The 15,780-nt window shown below is 40.2% G+C and overlaps 1 protein-coding gene across 2 annotated transcripts in view; it reads right to left on the minus strand.

Annotated features, from left to right (window-relative positions):
- LOC118225251 (epidermal growth factor receptor-like) overlaps nt 1-15,780 on the minus strand; it is a 47,591-nt gene that overhangs the window by 11,244 nt on the left and 20,567 nt on the right. For both annotated transcript variants that reach the window (XM_035413400.1, XM_035413401.1), the window contains exons 2-16: nt 11,512-11,663; nt 10,697-10,898; nt 10,075-10,215; nt 8,541-8,609; nt 8,073-8,191; nt 7,619-7,760; nt 6,988-7,104; nt 6,234-6,360; nt 4,565-4,638; nt 4,377-4,467; nt 3,807-4,006; nt 3,324-3,456; nt 2,538-2,628; nt 891-1,048; nt 101-139 (exon numbers count right to left, since the gene is read on the minus strand). In XM_035413400.1, coding sequence (XP_035269291.1) covers nt 101-139; nt 891-1,048; nt 2,538-2,628; nt 3,324-3,456; nt 3,807-4,006; nt 4,377-4,467; nt 4,565-4,638; nt 6,234-6,360; nt 6,988-7,104; nt 7,619-7,760; nt 8,073-8,191; nt 8,541-8,609; nt 10,075-10,215; nt 10,697-10,898; nt 11,512-11,663 — 1,855 coding nt within the window. The remainder of the gene's footprint in view (nt 1-100; nt 140-890; nt 1,049-2,537; nt 2,629-3,323; nt 3,457-3,806; nt 4,007-4,376; nt 4,468-4,564; nt 4,639-6,233; nt 6,361-6,987; nt 7,105-7,618; nt 7,761-8,072; nt 8,192-8,540; nt 8,610-10,074; nt 10,216-10,696; nt 10,899-11,511; nt 11,664-15,780) is intronic.

The following is a 15,780-nucleotide window of genomic DNA, read 5'->3' on the forward strand; positions in this document are numbered from 1 at the left end:
ATGGTCTACTTATAGATGCAAGTTTTTATAAAGCTTGGTGGTTTTGATTCAATCTAGCCATGTGAAACAGTTGTTATGCATTTCAGAATATAACCCTTACCCTGTAGCATGGCAACCTCCCAAACCAGGACCATTACATCTATGGAGAAGGTGCAAACAAGAGTCATCACACAACATACACAATGGGTCCTCACTATTCTGATTTCATGCAAATTGCAGAGCAATTGTTTCTAATGAATGGGTAACCTTTTATGATCATAAAAACCTAAAGTCATTGTCCTCATGCGGTGCATCCTAGCAGTGCTGCCTCTCAAGCCAGAAGGACAAGATGTTCCCTTTGCAGCCTAGCCCAGCTCATTGTGCTGGGCTATGGCACAGAAGGAGGAAGGCAGCAGTGTACTGCAATTTTGGTGTTGGAGTAGTCTTTGGTTCACGGCTGCGCTACCAACCTAGTCAGACCAGAGGCCTCAGGCATAGAATTTGCCTGGATTTCATCCTAAATTTTATCATACGACCAGTTAAAAAAAAATTGTGCGTGAGCATGATTCATAAAATGTTCGTACGAGTGAAAAAAGTTTTGGGGGTGTTTCCACACCGTTCTGGACAAAACCATTTCTGTATCGACCTAGCTGGGTGCCCAGGGGGCACCGCTAAAACAGGAAAGGGCCTTCCCCAGACTGTTGGCAGAAGCACTTGAATCATCTAGAATGTGATTGTATGTAAGATCTCGTTTTAATTAAGATTTTCCTACACTGGAACTAAGGATCCCTACCCAAACCACGAAAGACAGCCCCAGAACAAGGGGTGTCCAGATACTTTTTTTCATATAGTGTATAACAAGTCATGTCGTTGAGTGTATCTTAATTACATTGTTCGGAACTTGGGCTTACCCTTGTGTGCAGTTTTCATGGCATTGCTGACATTCCTTGTTCTTGTCAGCATACTTCCAGATCAGGATGTCATTTTCTCCCGGAACGCCGTGGGGGCACTTGTGGACACAATGGGGGCCATCTTTGACATGGGCACACACTGTGCATTCATCAGGACCCTGGGGAGGAGAGAGCGCGAATATCCGCAGCCTTACTGGTTTTTCCAGTTAAGCCTGCGGTCCAACGGTGGAATATAGGAGGTGACAAGTTTCATGCAATTTAAATCTGCATTAGCTGTATACGGTACTGTGTAAAGATTACACTGGAACAAGAAGGCGACAAAATTAATCTTCTTGAAATCTGAAGCCATCCTCTTGCAGGTAACTAAATAATTAGAAATGAGTAAAGCGGAGATCACAGAGCCACCGGGGTGATCTCGCTCTGCACATGAAAGCTAACGACTGGGTTGCGTGAGAAGCATAGCGTAGCATGATGACAACATGCTAACAGGAATGTCTATTCCATGAGACTTTAAGACGTCATGCATTTTAAAAAGGACACTGAAGCTTTCTGAATGCACCTGTTCACAGTTGTGAAATATGCCATCAACTGTCATTAAATGAATTCCAGCAGCTAACAACAAACTGCACACCCAGGGGAATGAGAACACCCTGGAGCAGTATACTCATCAGACTGTAAGACGCTATGGCAAGTCAAGTAGGACAATTAAAATTCCATATAACAGGTGCCAGGTCTAATAAAAAAGACAAATGAAGGGTAGATTCCAATAAAAAAAGAAGAACCTCAAAATGCAGATGATGCAAAATTTAGAATATCTCCCACTTGGCACCTGGTCTAAAATTTCTTACTCAAATCGATCTTTCATTTAAAAAAATGTAAACAAAGTCTGAGGTTTGCACCATCGGGCATTGCTGTCTCTTGAGCTGCAGATAAAGACTGTCTAGTAGTGCCAGGCACAACAAAGTCAATCCAGCTGAAGAGAGGAATGGCTCTTTAACACTTAATACTGAATATAATTGAATATAAAATATAAACTGAATATAACTGAATAATTTGATTAGCACTGTTTTCCTGCGTGCTTGAAAGACAGGCCAAACTAGGTCGTGAATTCAAAAAGGAAGTCACTGCGCATCGACCGGCTAAAAGGCTAATCCGGTGCTTCTCGGGGCAGACACTCTCTACATTTAAATCTAATTTCCTAGAGTTGACAAAAGTACCATAGATGGTACAGCATTTTTCTCATCGTGCTCCTTTTCAATCTGCCTGCTCACGTTTGGGGTACGAACACTTTCTCTGTATTTAAATCTAGGTTTAAGACTTAAGACTAATTTTTGTTTAGCTGGTCCTATAGTAAAGGGGCAGGGTTGGGCGGCTGATGTGCACTCTGGTAGACTGAGATAGTGTTGTATATCCGGCACGGCATCTCTGCATTAAGTTGAGCCAGTCATAGTCTGGTGGTGACTACCTCTGGGCTGCCCTTGTGATTGTGTTGGCCCTTTCTATTGCTCTAGATCCAGAGTGCCGAACAAACGAGTGTTAGTGTTGAAAATGACTGGATTCACAAATTTTAAACATATTTTATTTAATCCTCACTTCCCCGACAAGGGCATGTGACAATACTGAGATACTCATATGCTGCAAACATACTGGCCCTGTGCAGGTCTTGGTTCCATTCTGAGGCTTGCACTCCCGATCACATTCCAGACACGTTTTGTTCATCAGATGCTCCCGCGGCTCTCTGTGAAAACAAAGAAACGGTTCATTTTCTAAACAGTCAAACTGTCCAGTGCCAACTCACCGTAATGCGATGCCCACAACACTACAACGTCATCTACGTAAAAGTTGAATTGCAAGAGTACTGCCTAGCAATGCTGCACAGCTCACTACGCCTGTCAATCAGGGCGACATAGCTCAGGAGGTAGGAGCGGTTTGTCTGGCGGTCGGAGGGTTGCCGGTTCGATCCCCCACCTAACCCCTAATTGCTCCCAACGAGCTGATTGGTATCTTGCATGGCAGCCTTTCACCGTTGGTGTGTGTGTGAATGGGTGAATGAGAGGCATCAATTGTAAAGCACTAGGTGAGATGAAAAAAATGCCACCCCCAAAACCATTATAAAATGAAAAACAAAATCTACACTAATGGCGGTTGCTATAATTAGGTAAATTTGTGTTACATTATAAATACTCCGACACAATCTGAAAGAACAGAATGACTTTCTAACGTCACAATGTTGTGCAAACATTCTGAAAATCTATCACCCCTGGGTCCTGCCACAGAGAAAGTTTTGCAATCAGGTACTACATTATGGGACACCACCTCAGCAGATTCTGGAACCATTCAAAAAAACATCGAAAGAAATGGAATACGTGGGACTTATTGTTTTCGCTGTGCATTCCCTGCCAAGGTCTATGTTCGTTTTCAGCCCTTACCCACCCATCAAAGAGGTTGCAGGTTTCCACGCAGTGGCCCCTGCGAACAAAATGGCGGCAGGTAAAGCACATGGTGGGGCCAGGCCCCCAGCAGCCATCCTCTGTGCACATCTCATGACACGTCTTATTCTGCTGAGCTGTGAGGATCAGAAAAGAAAGGGGGGGGGGGTCATATACTCAGAAATTTAATTCCTGATAGAATATATATCAAGGCTGAAGAAACAGCTTATGCAGGAAAGGGGTCTATTATAAAAGTAAATGCATTTTCATCATCAAGGTTGCAGGCCATAAATTCACAATCCAGAATATATTCACAAAGTACTGTATATACTACTATATGCTGTCCTATGAAACAAAAAGAAAGAAGTTCTACACTTGCACCAGGAACCACTTGAAAATTATTTCCATGTGATGAACATTTGATCTTCCTACTGGTGAAGAAAATACATGTACTTGTTCTTTTGTAATGTGTCCGTGCTGTACTTACCACATGTGGTGGGGTCTGCATTACCATTAACCCTGGACTGCTGCGTGTCAGATTTGAACAGTCTCTTCCAGTGCTGCGCATTTGTGTAGCAAAGGTTGAAGTTGTTCTTAATGACCACATCGCCATCACTGATTTCCTGGAGAGAGCGCAAACCCAGGTGGCTGATTGGAAGCATCAGTGCAGCCAGGCTGGTTGTGCCTCTAGGAGGGAATAGACAGGGGGCAATGGACACTTTTCTGCATGCAGTAGTTCTCATAGCTAACGTATACAATGATTCTAAAGCTGTGGAAGTATTACAGGACTGTTACAAGATCCTGGTAATGATGTGTGCTGGGCTTTTGCCATGGATCCATATCGGACCACGCTGAAAGCAATAATTACATGCTGTAAACAGGGAATGCACGAGGTTGTTACACACTAAAATGTTCAGTGTTGTGAGTCTAACTAGCATGGTTTACATGGTTTAGTCCAAAAGGGATGTACTCTGAGCAAACTGTGCTAATGTATGCAAATGCATTCAGAAGGAGACTTCCGCAGTGCAAGAATCTAATATTTCCATGCATAGCTTACTGATGTTTAGACCTTCCGCGGATTATTTCCAAATTTTCGAAGGGGCTGAGAGAGGTTAGGTTTGAGGGCCAGGCCTGAATCAGCAGAGAACCTTTAAGAAAAAGAGAAACAACATCATGAGCTAACATTCCATAGGTCCCATGATATCACACCAACATTAAGAGCAGACTGTTCTTTTTTTGCCTTACCGGTAATTTCTTTCACTGTCTTTAATATGTCCAGTTTTGCAGGATCCAGACTGGGGGTTTTTGTGAATAAATCACTGAAAAAGCAGACAATATTGCAAAAAACAAAAACAAAAAATCATGATAAATATGTAAAATAAAAATTACAACATCAGATTTTTATCAGTCCTGAAAATTGCAAATTTTTCCTTGTGTAAATGTCATTGTGTAAAATCCTTCAGATTAATTCTTAATTGGCATTTAGCAAAGCTCTGCCTTATCGTGAGACATTTTTATGAGGCAATTCAGTAAAAAAAGCTCCTTTTTTCAACAGGCCTATATTACTGTATTGGTTTATATATAAATTTTGGAGTAATATATCATCCAAATCCATTTCAGATGCAGCCTAGATTACTACCTGGTCACTCACATACAAGTCACAGAATGTTGATACAGAGTTTGGAAGAAAAAGAAATTATGTGATGTTTAGATATTTAAATCCCATCTGTCAGTCAGCCAGCTAATCCATTCAAGACATTGTTCGTCCAACATAGTAATAGTAACCAAGGTGAGTGGGGCTTTGCTATTGGTCAATTATTAGCAATTAATAACAGGACAAACATAATTGGCTATTAACCTTATATTGTGAGTACATGATATAGTAGTTACTTAAAGGGATATTTCACTTTGGTATAACACAAGTCATTCTGTGGAGCTCACCCCATTGTATTTGCATAGGGTAAATAATAGCAACATTTCACTACATTACATTACAGGCATTTAGCAGATGCCCTTGTCCAGAGCGACTTACACAACTTTTTACATAGCATTCACATTGCATCCATTTATTTACAGCTAGACTGTATATACTGAAGCAATGCAGGTTAAGTACCTTGCTCATGGGTAAAAAGGTGCTCTACATGGGAATCGAACCTGTGACATCAGGTGTCCCTGCTGACCTGGTTGTCCAGCAGCCAATTTACTCCCATTCATTTCTGGGACTTCTCCAAAATGAATAGTTTTAAAGTACTCACTAACTATGGAGGACAATAGATCGATAAAAGAGAGTACTAACAATAAAAGATCTCTGTGTTTTTGAGAAGATAAGCTGTTTTCAGGTTTATGTTAGCTATAAGTAGTGCCAATCTAAAAATAAGTTTATCTATGTAGAAATATAACAAGCAATAGTTTTATTATTTTAAAACACAAGCCTACGTGAATATGTTATTGTGTGTAAGGATACATCAGTAACAAAACTTTTTTTTCGGATCTTATTTTAAAAAACAATGCTTTTCACAAAGTCCATGGAAAGCCAATGGGTGACATCACAGTGACTTGGTCCATCATTTTTCTACAGTCGATAGTATTATAGCACAGCTGGAATGCTGTCAACCAAACAGCATCCAGGACCAGAACAATCCGTTTTATAATCATCCATTTGTCTCACTAATAGATATCATTTATTTTATAAATAATATAGAAAACAGTTAGATACAGGATGCAATCTAAACATACAGTGACATGAAGGTTAATATTTTATATTAATAAAAAATGACCACATGGATATAGCCTATTTCTAGTAGGTTTCCATTTAGAAGTCACAATATAATGCATATACATACACAATAGGTAGATAAATCAATCAACACACCACAAACTGAATGATATGATAAAGAATGAAAAAAAAACTCACCCTCTAAAAGTGGTCAACATGATAGAAACATCACCGTTTATTTTTGTGCAGTTTATGAAGGAGTCGATGTTGGAAGCATTGATTGACAAGACACCTGCAAGTTGCCCCAGTCCAAGCCCATTACAAACTACATAGACAAAAACAATTTTATTGTTAAAAATAATGACCATGCAATATCCAGCATTGAACAACAATTTAAAATCGAATAGGAAAATAAGCTATTGCATTATAAAGAGAATGAGTGACAATACTTACGTAAATGCAATGTGAACTTCAAGATAAATATACAATACATTAACCAAAATTATACAGCAGAACCTCAGAGATACAAACTTCAGAGTTAAGGACTGACTGAGCAGGTATGACACCAAAAGCAGCATGTGCAATTGTACCTTTTCAAGTTCCTTAGAGATGCACTATAAACACAAGCATTAAACAAAACGATTAACAATTTTCATTGAAAAAAATCCAAATAATGTTACAATACGAAAATAGACAAAGGCACATTTCTTAGCAACAACGCCAAATATTATAGTGTGAGAACAATTAAAATAAACAAAAGGATTCAAATTCTTAAAACGGCATATTTTCAAAGCCACTGACATTTTAAAGTTGCTGAACTGCTTAAGTTCCCTCTGCGTTCATATCTTGGAGGTTCTCCTGTACCTAAGTAGATTCTAAACAACGCTGCAACGTTGCGAGAGTTAAGTGATCTGCAGCAATGATGACAGCTAGGTTTCTGTAAGGAAGCTACCTTTAGGACAGAGACCCTCGCATTTCTTGCACTTCCTGGTCCCGTTCTCATCCACCTCGTAAGTGCCGGGGCTGCAAGATCGAACGCACGCACCGTGGTCCGTCACCACATAGTTATCTGGGAGAAAAATGGAAAACCAGAACGAAAATGACTCTGAAGCTGAAGCTGTTAGAAGTTAAAAGGAATTCACCAGGAGTTGCTATCGTGCCTTGAGACCTAAACATTTCCTTTTCTGGGCTCGTCATTTACCACACATTTTCAAACGAACGCATGACAAATGCTAACGAGAGACTCCTCACTTAGCAATAGTTCACCCTTAGATTACATTGCAGGAATTTAGCAGACGCTCTTATCCAGAGTGACTTACACAGCTTTTCCATAGCATTTACACTGCATCCATTTATACAGCTGGATATGTACTGAAGCAATGCAGGTTAAGGATCTTGCTCAAGGGTACGAAGGCAGTGTCCTACCCGGGAATCAAACCTGTAACCTTTAGGTTACAAGGTTTGATTCCCGTCACCACGATGTAATTGTGAGTGCTTGTGCCCTCAACTAACACAATCAATTTACACTGAAATACCCATTCCATATTCAACATTACTGGACCTGCTGGAGAAGAGGAGCTTACATGGGCACTTCTTAACGCATGTGGCCCCGAAGCTGTACTTCACGTCTGGGTTGATGGCCAGCTGGTGTGTTTTGGGGTCGTACAGCATGAGGCGTGGGCAGGCGTCCTTACACGTTCCGTCATCCTGGAAATCCCGGCAGGCCTACGAAAGCGAAGAAATAAAAAAAAAACCAATAACAAAACACTCACCAAAAGAGTATACTAACAAGAGAGCAGATGGGAATTAACAAGGCTAACAGTTTTGTCTAAAAACTCATGGGCCTCCTATGTCTATTCCTCTGCCAGAACAAACCTCATGAATTCAATGATGTAGTTTTCTATAAATACTACATAGTGTAGGTTTGTATATAAAATGTATAAATATATAAAATTACATACTGCAAATGTGTGTTATATATTTTTTTAAATACAAAGCAGTTATTAAATGCATGGTTCAGATGAAAATGTTTCTCACCAAGCAGTCAGTGGCTCGGGTTCCAGTGCAGCCTGCAGCACAGTGCTCATTGCAGCAGTCTATAGGCCTGGTTCCCTTGCACCTCCGGGGACACTGCTCAGCACAGGTCAGTCTGGTCACTAAAAAAGGGGGCGGAAGGCAACATTGGTCAAGGGCATGCAGGCATGCAGCCCCCCCATGTCGGAGAAACATTTTTGGTCAAATCCATGACCAAACATGAGGCGTGTTTATTAGGTAACATTCCAACCTCTGCCATCAAAGGTTGACTATTTTTGAAACTATCATTTGAAACATCACTGCCCTGTGTGCTCTCAAAGCTTGGCTTGCTTGGTGTGTGTATGTATATGTGTGCGTGCGCATGTGTGTGTGTGTGTGTGTGCGCGTGTGTGCGTGCGTGCATGTGTGTGTGTGCGGGTGTGTGTGTGTTTAGGGGTGTTTGTGGTGATATTTAGATAAATCGGTGCTTACAGATTTGGCAGTTCTCTGGGCCTGGTGCCCAGCAGGAACCATTGTAGCATCCAGGATCACATTTCCTACCTGCAAAACAAAGCAGAAATTGCTGGGTGTATATTTGTTTTCCATTTGTTACATAACCATATGTATGGCCAAGAAAACACTTAAAGACAAAATGTTAGGCAAATACACTGGAACGTGGATTGGGAAGGATTCTCCATACACAAACCGTAATGTGAGACGACACTTGTACTTTTGCTACATGTATTGACCACGTGGCTGTAGCATAAAATTAACATATTTAATTTTGTCCTCAGTTAATTTAAGGAATGGAATATGACATTTCTGGATTACCACCTTATTCTAAAGGTATCGGTAAAAATGGTACTTTTGCCAACTGAATGTCAGAACATAAATGAACCATTTCACTCTTTGGCCTAAGTTCACACTGCAGGTCTTGATGCCCAGTTCAACTTTTTAAAAACTTATATCTGGTTTTTTGACTTCCTGTTTACATCTGATTTAAAAGTGAATTACATCTGATACCTCTGTCAACACAGTTCACACAGCCTACATGTGTGGTATTCCGCCATCTGCAATGGATGCAAATGAGACAGAAACAATAATTCAAGCTATTGCTTTCCGATGCAACTTTAGAGTTCCGCAATGAAAGTTATTGTGTCACTATAAAATAATAGTGCACATTTACGTGACCATACCACAATCGCATCTATATCACGAATGGGCATGCTGATGCTTAATGCAAACAAAGTTCTCAACAGGAGCAGACAGGCCATATTTCATGTCAATCAAGTGCACTTTTCTGTCAGGCATAAGCCATATAAGGAAGAGAGATGAAAACGGGAAGAATTTGAATTTTAACTGATGCATTTTTTATAATGGCACGCAATCCAACAGCATGGCCTATTCCATCAACATATTGGGCACCCCTGGTGTATACAATATAACCCCCTAAAACCCCTTACAGTACTGCAATCCATTTAAAAATGTGACACTTGCATATATTTTTTTAATTTTTAATTTTTTTATTTGTATAGCGCTTTTAACAAAGGAGCTTTGTCACAAAGCAGCTTTACAGAGAACCGGCCCCCAAAGAGTAAGCCTAGTACAACAGTGGCAAGGACAAACTCCCTGACTGATAACAGGAAGAAACCTTGAGCAGAACCGGACTCAGAGGGGGAACCCATCTGCCGCGGGCAGATTCATGGTAAAGCAAAAATAACCAAATATACACTTATTTGTTTCTTTCAGCAACAATGTATGCGTGTCTGTATGTACAGTATGTATATGTATGTCTCTTCCATACATTTATATGAATTATTATCAGTTACCCATAACAGTACAAAAAGATACAAATACACATTTTCAATGTACAAGTTAATCAAGCATACAAAGCACTGTCTATAAGTCATTCTTATATAGCTTATTATATGTCTGTTGAGACCATGAATTGCTTATAGTTCATTGTAATCATACTGGGAATAGATTTGTTCTCCTCTTATTTTCAACATGTTGCTGATATACTTACAATGCTGGCCAAGGCTTTCATGATAAATCTTCATGGTCAGATTGTTGTTCCATTGCTTTTCCACAATGTCAGACCAAAGTATTGTTTCTACATTACACAGGGCATGGTTAGTGGTGACCATCACACCTCCTTTGAGAATTTCTGCATGAAAGAAAGATGGATAACCATTTTAACATGACAGAAAATTCATCAATGTTATGGCAGTAAATTTGTTTGAAATGTACGTATATGACTTAACATAAATGTATGACATATGACTACACAGATTCCAAGAACACTCTCATTGTTACTGCAAGCAAGTAAACTTAAAATCTAGATATGAATTTAGGAATTAGCAATAATAGTTGACTATTTATTTTTAGTTGTGCATTCGTGGCTAGCATGTCATAAATAGAACAAGACCAGGTCAAAACCTAGTATGTGGCTGGACCTCCCCGGCCAACCAATGGTGTAACTTCATCACTCAGTCACTCACAGCCATTTGCGTTTGTAGGGCTGACCCCACTGTTGCAGTCCAGCCAAAAATGGGTTTTAATGTAAGGTAATGAAGATATGCCATTAAGTGGGGGATTTTCTTGTCATCTACACATGGCATTCATCCAGTTTTAACATAAATACTCACCCGTGAGGCTCCTGAGTGACACCTGGCTTACACCCTTGGTGGTGTTCTTGTAAGTCTGGTTGCTTTCATAGTTGGCCATGATTGTCAGCGCGTACTTGTTGTCGTAAAGGGTGTATCCTCGGATGATGCGCAAGTTCTCCAGGGGGATGGTGGCCACCTCATTGAAGGCAATAAGCACGTAACCATCTACTTCTTGGATCGTCTGTGGCAACACAAGACAATTTCAGCAGAAAAGACCGGAAAAGTCCTGCATTCATTTTTAGATAAAATTTGGCTCACGGTTAAATGTAACGAAAGTAAACACAGTCAACTGATTTCACCAGTTAGATGGAACATTATCTCTGGATTGCCCTTATTTTGAGCTGATACTTGGTTTTACAGAAGTAGCTAGTAACAATACATTAGAAGCATCAAGTTCTTATCAAATATTTTTAACTCTTTTGCACATTCATGTCTCCATCAATGTTATGTATGCTAAGGGAGGTACTCAGATGTGCCACCCGGTGCTCTAGCCAGGAACTAGTTTGCCGTTTAGTGTTCTTGTCCCAAGAAACATAGATTGTCTGCTTCATCTCCAGCTCACAAAATGTAAGCACTGCTTGGACATACGAACATGTTCATTCTGTGTGACGTATGTGGATGTTTTTATGTGAAATACCTTATTATAATTCATTTTCAGAAGTATCCACACTTCTTTACATATTAAATGATTTTTGTTCAAAAGCAAAAAAAAAAAAAGTTTTCAATGTTTAATTTCAACAGTAGAGTCACAAACATTGTTTGTTTACATAAAATGTGTGTTGACATGAACATACCCTGAGGAAGGACAGGTCTTGGTGCTCCTTGGTGAAGGTGATCTCAAGGTTTTCCAGCACCACTGTGCAGTTACTGTACATCCTTACCATGCTTTGGTAGTGGGCATCGGGGGGGGACAGGTGTGACAGCACGTTGTTTGTGCCCTGGCACACTACAGAAGGAAAAGATGAATTATAACAACAAAACAAAACAAAAAAAAAAAAAACACGAGGGGTTTATCTATTAGATAAACCTGTCCAATCTGTAAAAGACTGAGGATAGTGAAAAATTGTCAAAATCACCCTAGATCTCAAAGGGTTTTAATGCACTTAGCTTTCTCCATGACTTTCCTTTTTCTACTGCAGTATTGCACAAAACATTTTGGATTACTTTTTTACATCTTGGGAAATTTGCCTTTCAAAGAGTCTTTATTTGTATAGCTTATTAATATAACACTATAATATTTCACAAAAGTTTTCTATAACCTTTATAGAGAAATGTCTCCTGACCATATTAGTCCAAGCATATCGGTCAATCGCCTTTGGAGATGTCATTGAAGTGTTTTTTTTCCAGAAAATTTTAAATCCCCCAAAAAATCTAACCTGATGCACTTTAATGGTCCACAATTGAGTTTGTCCAGTGTGAGGAGTGGAATCTAGTGACACTAATCATGTCTTTCGATGAAAATCGGTTCAAAAGTTAAGAACTTTTAAATATGGAATATTTTATTGATATTGTCATGAAATGTCAAATGTTATAACACTAGGAGAGTGCCCCTCAGACCCCCTGGCATGGAGGGGTATCAGGTTCTGCATTAATACAACAAAGCATTGCAGAGATACGGCTCGCTTTCTGTTAGGGTTCTGAAGCTTTGCTGCTTGGACCCCCTAATAAACAGAACAAGAACAATAGGGTTCCAGCAGCTCTACCACTTGGCCCCCTAAAAAAACAAAACAAAAACAATAGGGTTCTAGTAGAATCACTGCTTAGACCCCTAAAAATAAAAAATAGAACAAAAACAATAGGATTCCAGAACTTTGTGCTTGGACCCCTAATGATAATAGAAATCAGAATAAAAGCAATAAGGTTCCAGCAACTTTGCTACTTGGACCCCTAATGATAATAGAAATCAGAATAAAAGCAATAAGGTTCCAGCAACTTTGCTACTTGTACCCCCAGTAATAATCTTTTGTTGTAGAATTTAGTTCATACTGTCTTTTTATATCGTTAATCTTGGTCAGTCTTGTGAATCAGTTTGAAGGGAACTTTAACGATTAAATTGTAAAAATTAACAGGCTGTAAACCTGTACTCTGTACGCCTACAAATTCAGTTAGGAATCTGATATAACTGAACACAATTAGACATAAACATATTCACAATGAAGAATTATTTCTGTAAAAATCTGACAAACACATGCATGAAATTCTTTATCTGATTTAGTCCTTGGCGTTTGCAAGTTTGACAAAAAAAAGCAAAAAAGCAACAGCAGCACAATTTGTTGCAGCACAATTTACTTTAATCTTAGCCTCTACAGTTAATGAGGATAAAGAAGAACATGGTTTTATCGTCATAGCATGGCTTCTCGGGCAATTCAGAGAATTAGGAACAGAACACCACCAGAAACAGAGATTTTAATGCCTTTTCACAGATCCAACAAGCAACAGACCAGATGTTTTCAACCTACTGCAGTGTTTATACAATGTGCAAATATAAGCACAGGCATTTATAAATTTCAGCAGGCACTTCTAAATTTCATTGAATGACGTGTATATGACCCTCTCACCACTCACTAATCACAAAGCACATTTACAAAAAGAACAAAAAAAACATTTTCTTCTTCTGCAACAGCTGCAGATATCATCAATATCTGTGCAGGGAACAGACATACCACAAAATGTTGTGCAATGAAATAAAGCTAATGCCATGCTCTGTATTGTTTGGAAAAAACACTGGATATAATGTTTCATTTTAATTGCTTACATCCTGAAAAAGCCAGGATTATCCAATTTGTTCCCCGTGTATAATGGGGCTTAGGTCTGCTGCAAGTTTCAGACTGTGGCTGCTGTGCACTGCAAGAGATAACATTAGCCTGCTGTGCTGAAGACTGACGGTCTGCAGCTGGGGGAACCAATGCCCTTAATGCTTTTAAAAGCGGTGAAGTCACAAAGTAGGGAATGTGCACATGCGAACTCACACACTCAAACCCAAGGAACATGCCACACATGGAAACAAAATAAGGAAAGGTGCAAGGCAATAGCGATTCACGAGTAGGCCCCCATGGCCACCGCAGTGCTCAGTCACCCCCATTTACTTTCCACAATACCCACTGATTCCGTTGCCCCCCCCCCCCCCATGCATTTTCCATAGCATTCGTTCACTGGGGTCGGACATCAGAGCGACAGTGAAGACGTGCCACAGATGCCTGTAGCATGAAGAACGTCAGAAATTTGCAGCGCAAGACCTGCTCAGTTCTTTCCAAAATGTTTCCGGCACAGTAACGGAGTTGGGTTTCAAAAGTGAGCATTTCGACAATTATTAGCCATTTCAATTAATTTTCTTAAAGGGTTAATTACACCACTCTACCTTTACCTGTAGCGAGCGCAGAGACGTAACTACTGCGCGTGCTCCAGGTTCCTGCTTTATTAAATACACTAACAGACGGCCAATGGGTGGGTGTCACACAAAGCCAGTAACAGGGAGCCACTCCCACTGAATATAAACAGAGGGGCTGGCCGTTGCTGCTTGGCCTGCAGAGAAGATCATTTCAGGTCCCGCCCATGTGCTGAACCCTGAATACCAGCTCCTCCCCCTCAGGCAGACAATTCAGGATCCCCCAATGCAAACTGAATAGGTATAAGCACTCCTTTGTTCCCCTGTCTATTAAAGCTCTGAACAGTAGCCTAGGAGGTAAGGTTAGGAGCTAGGAGGTCAGCTGTGTTGTGCAATCTGTGTATTATGTATATAATGTATGTATGTGCTGTATGTATTACCCGTCTTAAATGTACGTATAATGAGCAATGTGCAATTGTGCTGCCCTATTGTGTGTTATGTATACTGTCTTCGTACAGCAAGCACCAGATGTGTCTGAAACAAATTTCCTTCGGGACAGTAAAGTCTATCTTATCTTAAGGTAACATTATTCACTAGCAGGCTGGCCACTAAAGAAAGAAAATCTAGGAATCAAGAATCAAGATTTGTATCGTCCTGCTGCTTATAATGTTTCATGGTATGTGAAGATAAGTCCATTCATGTCCATAAATTATTTAATGCCTTTACTAAAATGTCTATACGTTGTCTGTTTCTTACAGGCAGAATCATAAGTGCAACATGTCCGCAGTTATTTTGTACGCCTCAAGAACATAAGATAAATTACTGTTGGACGTCAAAGCAAACTGCAGGCAGGGAATGCTACAGCGAGCAGCGCTACCGTTGAGTAATTCTTTCCTTTCCATTGCGCCTTTTGTGGAGTACAGTTACACGGATGAAATTGTGTTTCAAGACAAATGCAATCTGCTTTCTTGCGGTGACCCACATAACCCTCTGGGCATTCGTCTGTGGGAGTGAGTGTGGAGGAGTGTGGGAGGTGGGGGGGGAGCAAGTCATGTCTGGAGAATGGATAAAGGAAACAAGGGCTCTCCAGTTTCAGGAAGTGCCTCATGCAGACTCAGGGACTGTGACGAAAGCTAACACACTAACCCAGATGTTGATGGGGGGGGGAATGTAGGCCATGTGCAGAGAAAAAAGCTAGATGGGCTGGAGAAGAAGAGGTAGCACAGCTGTGTCCAGATGTTGAAATAATGCTCTGAAATGATGTTGGAATCTGGTTGGAACCTCCTGATGCCAACACAGTGCAAATCACCAAAGGTGACATATATAGGGCCTGGGCCTGCATTTACAAGGATTAATGTTGTTGCTTTAGGTGGGCCGCACATAGCTAAAACCAAGGGGGAGTTACACAACATTGAGGAAATTAAAACTATACAGAGTATAGAGGAAACTGTTCTTGAGGGCCGGTCTGGGTGCTATTTGACCTCTTTTGATTAACTAATTTATATCCTGGCTTTACTACATATTAAAACAGCCTGTTAATCTAAACTGTTCAAGGACCCAAGTTGCTCCGTCCTGTTCAGTTGCCAGCTCACTGGAATCTTTTGAATTTTAATACTCAGTTGGGATACCGAGGAAAAGGACAACATGAAGATGAAAAAATAGAAAAGGTAAAGCTGCAAAAAAAGCAGCTTCTTCTCAATAAGTCAGTGTAAGAAGAGAGGCACTTGTCCCCACTCAC

This window comes from Anguilla anguilla, chromosome 4 (genome assembly GCF_013347855.1).
Source record: "Anguilla anguilla isolate fAngAng1 chromosome 4, fAngAng1.pri, whole genome shotgun sequence".
Classification (NCBI taxonomy): Eukaryota; Metazoa; Chordata; class Actinopteri; order Anguilliformes; family Anguillidae; genus Anguilla; species Anguilla anguilla.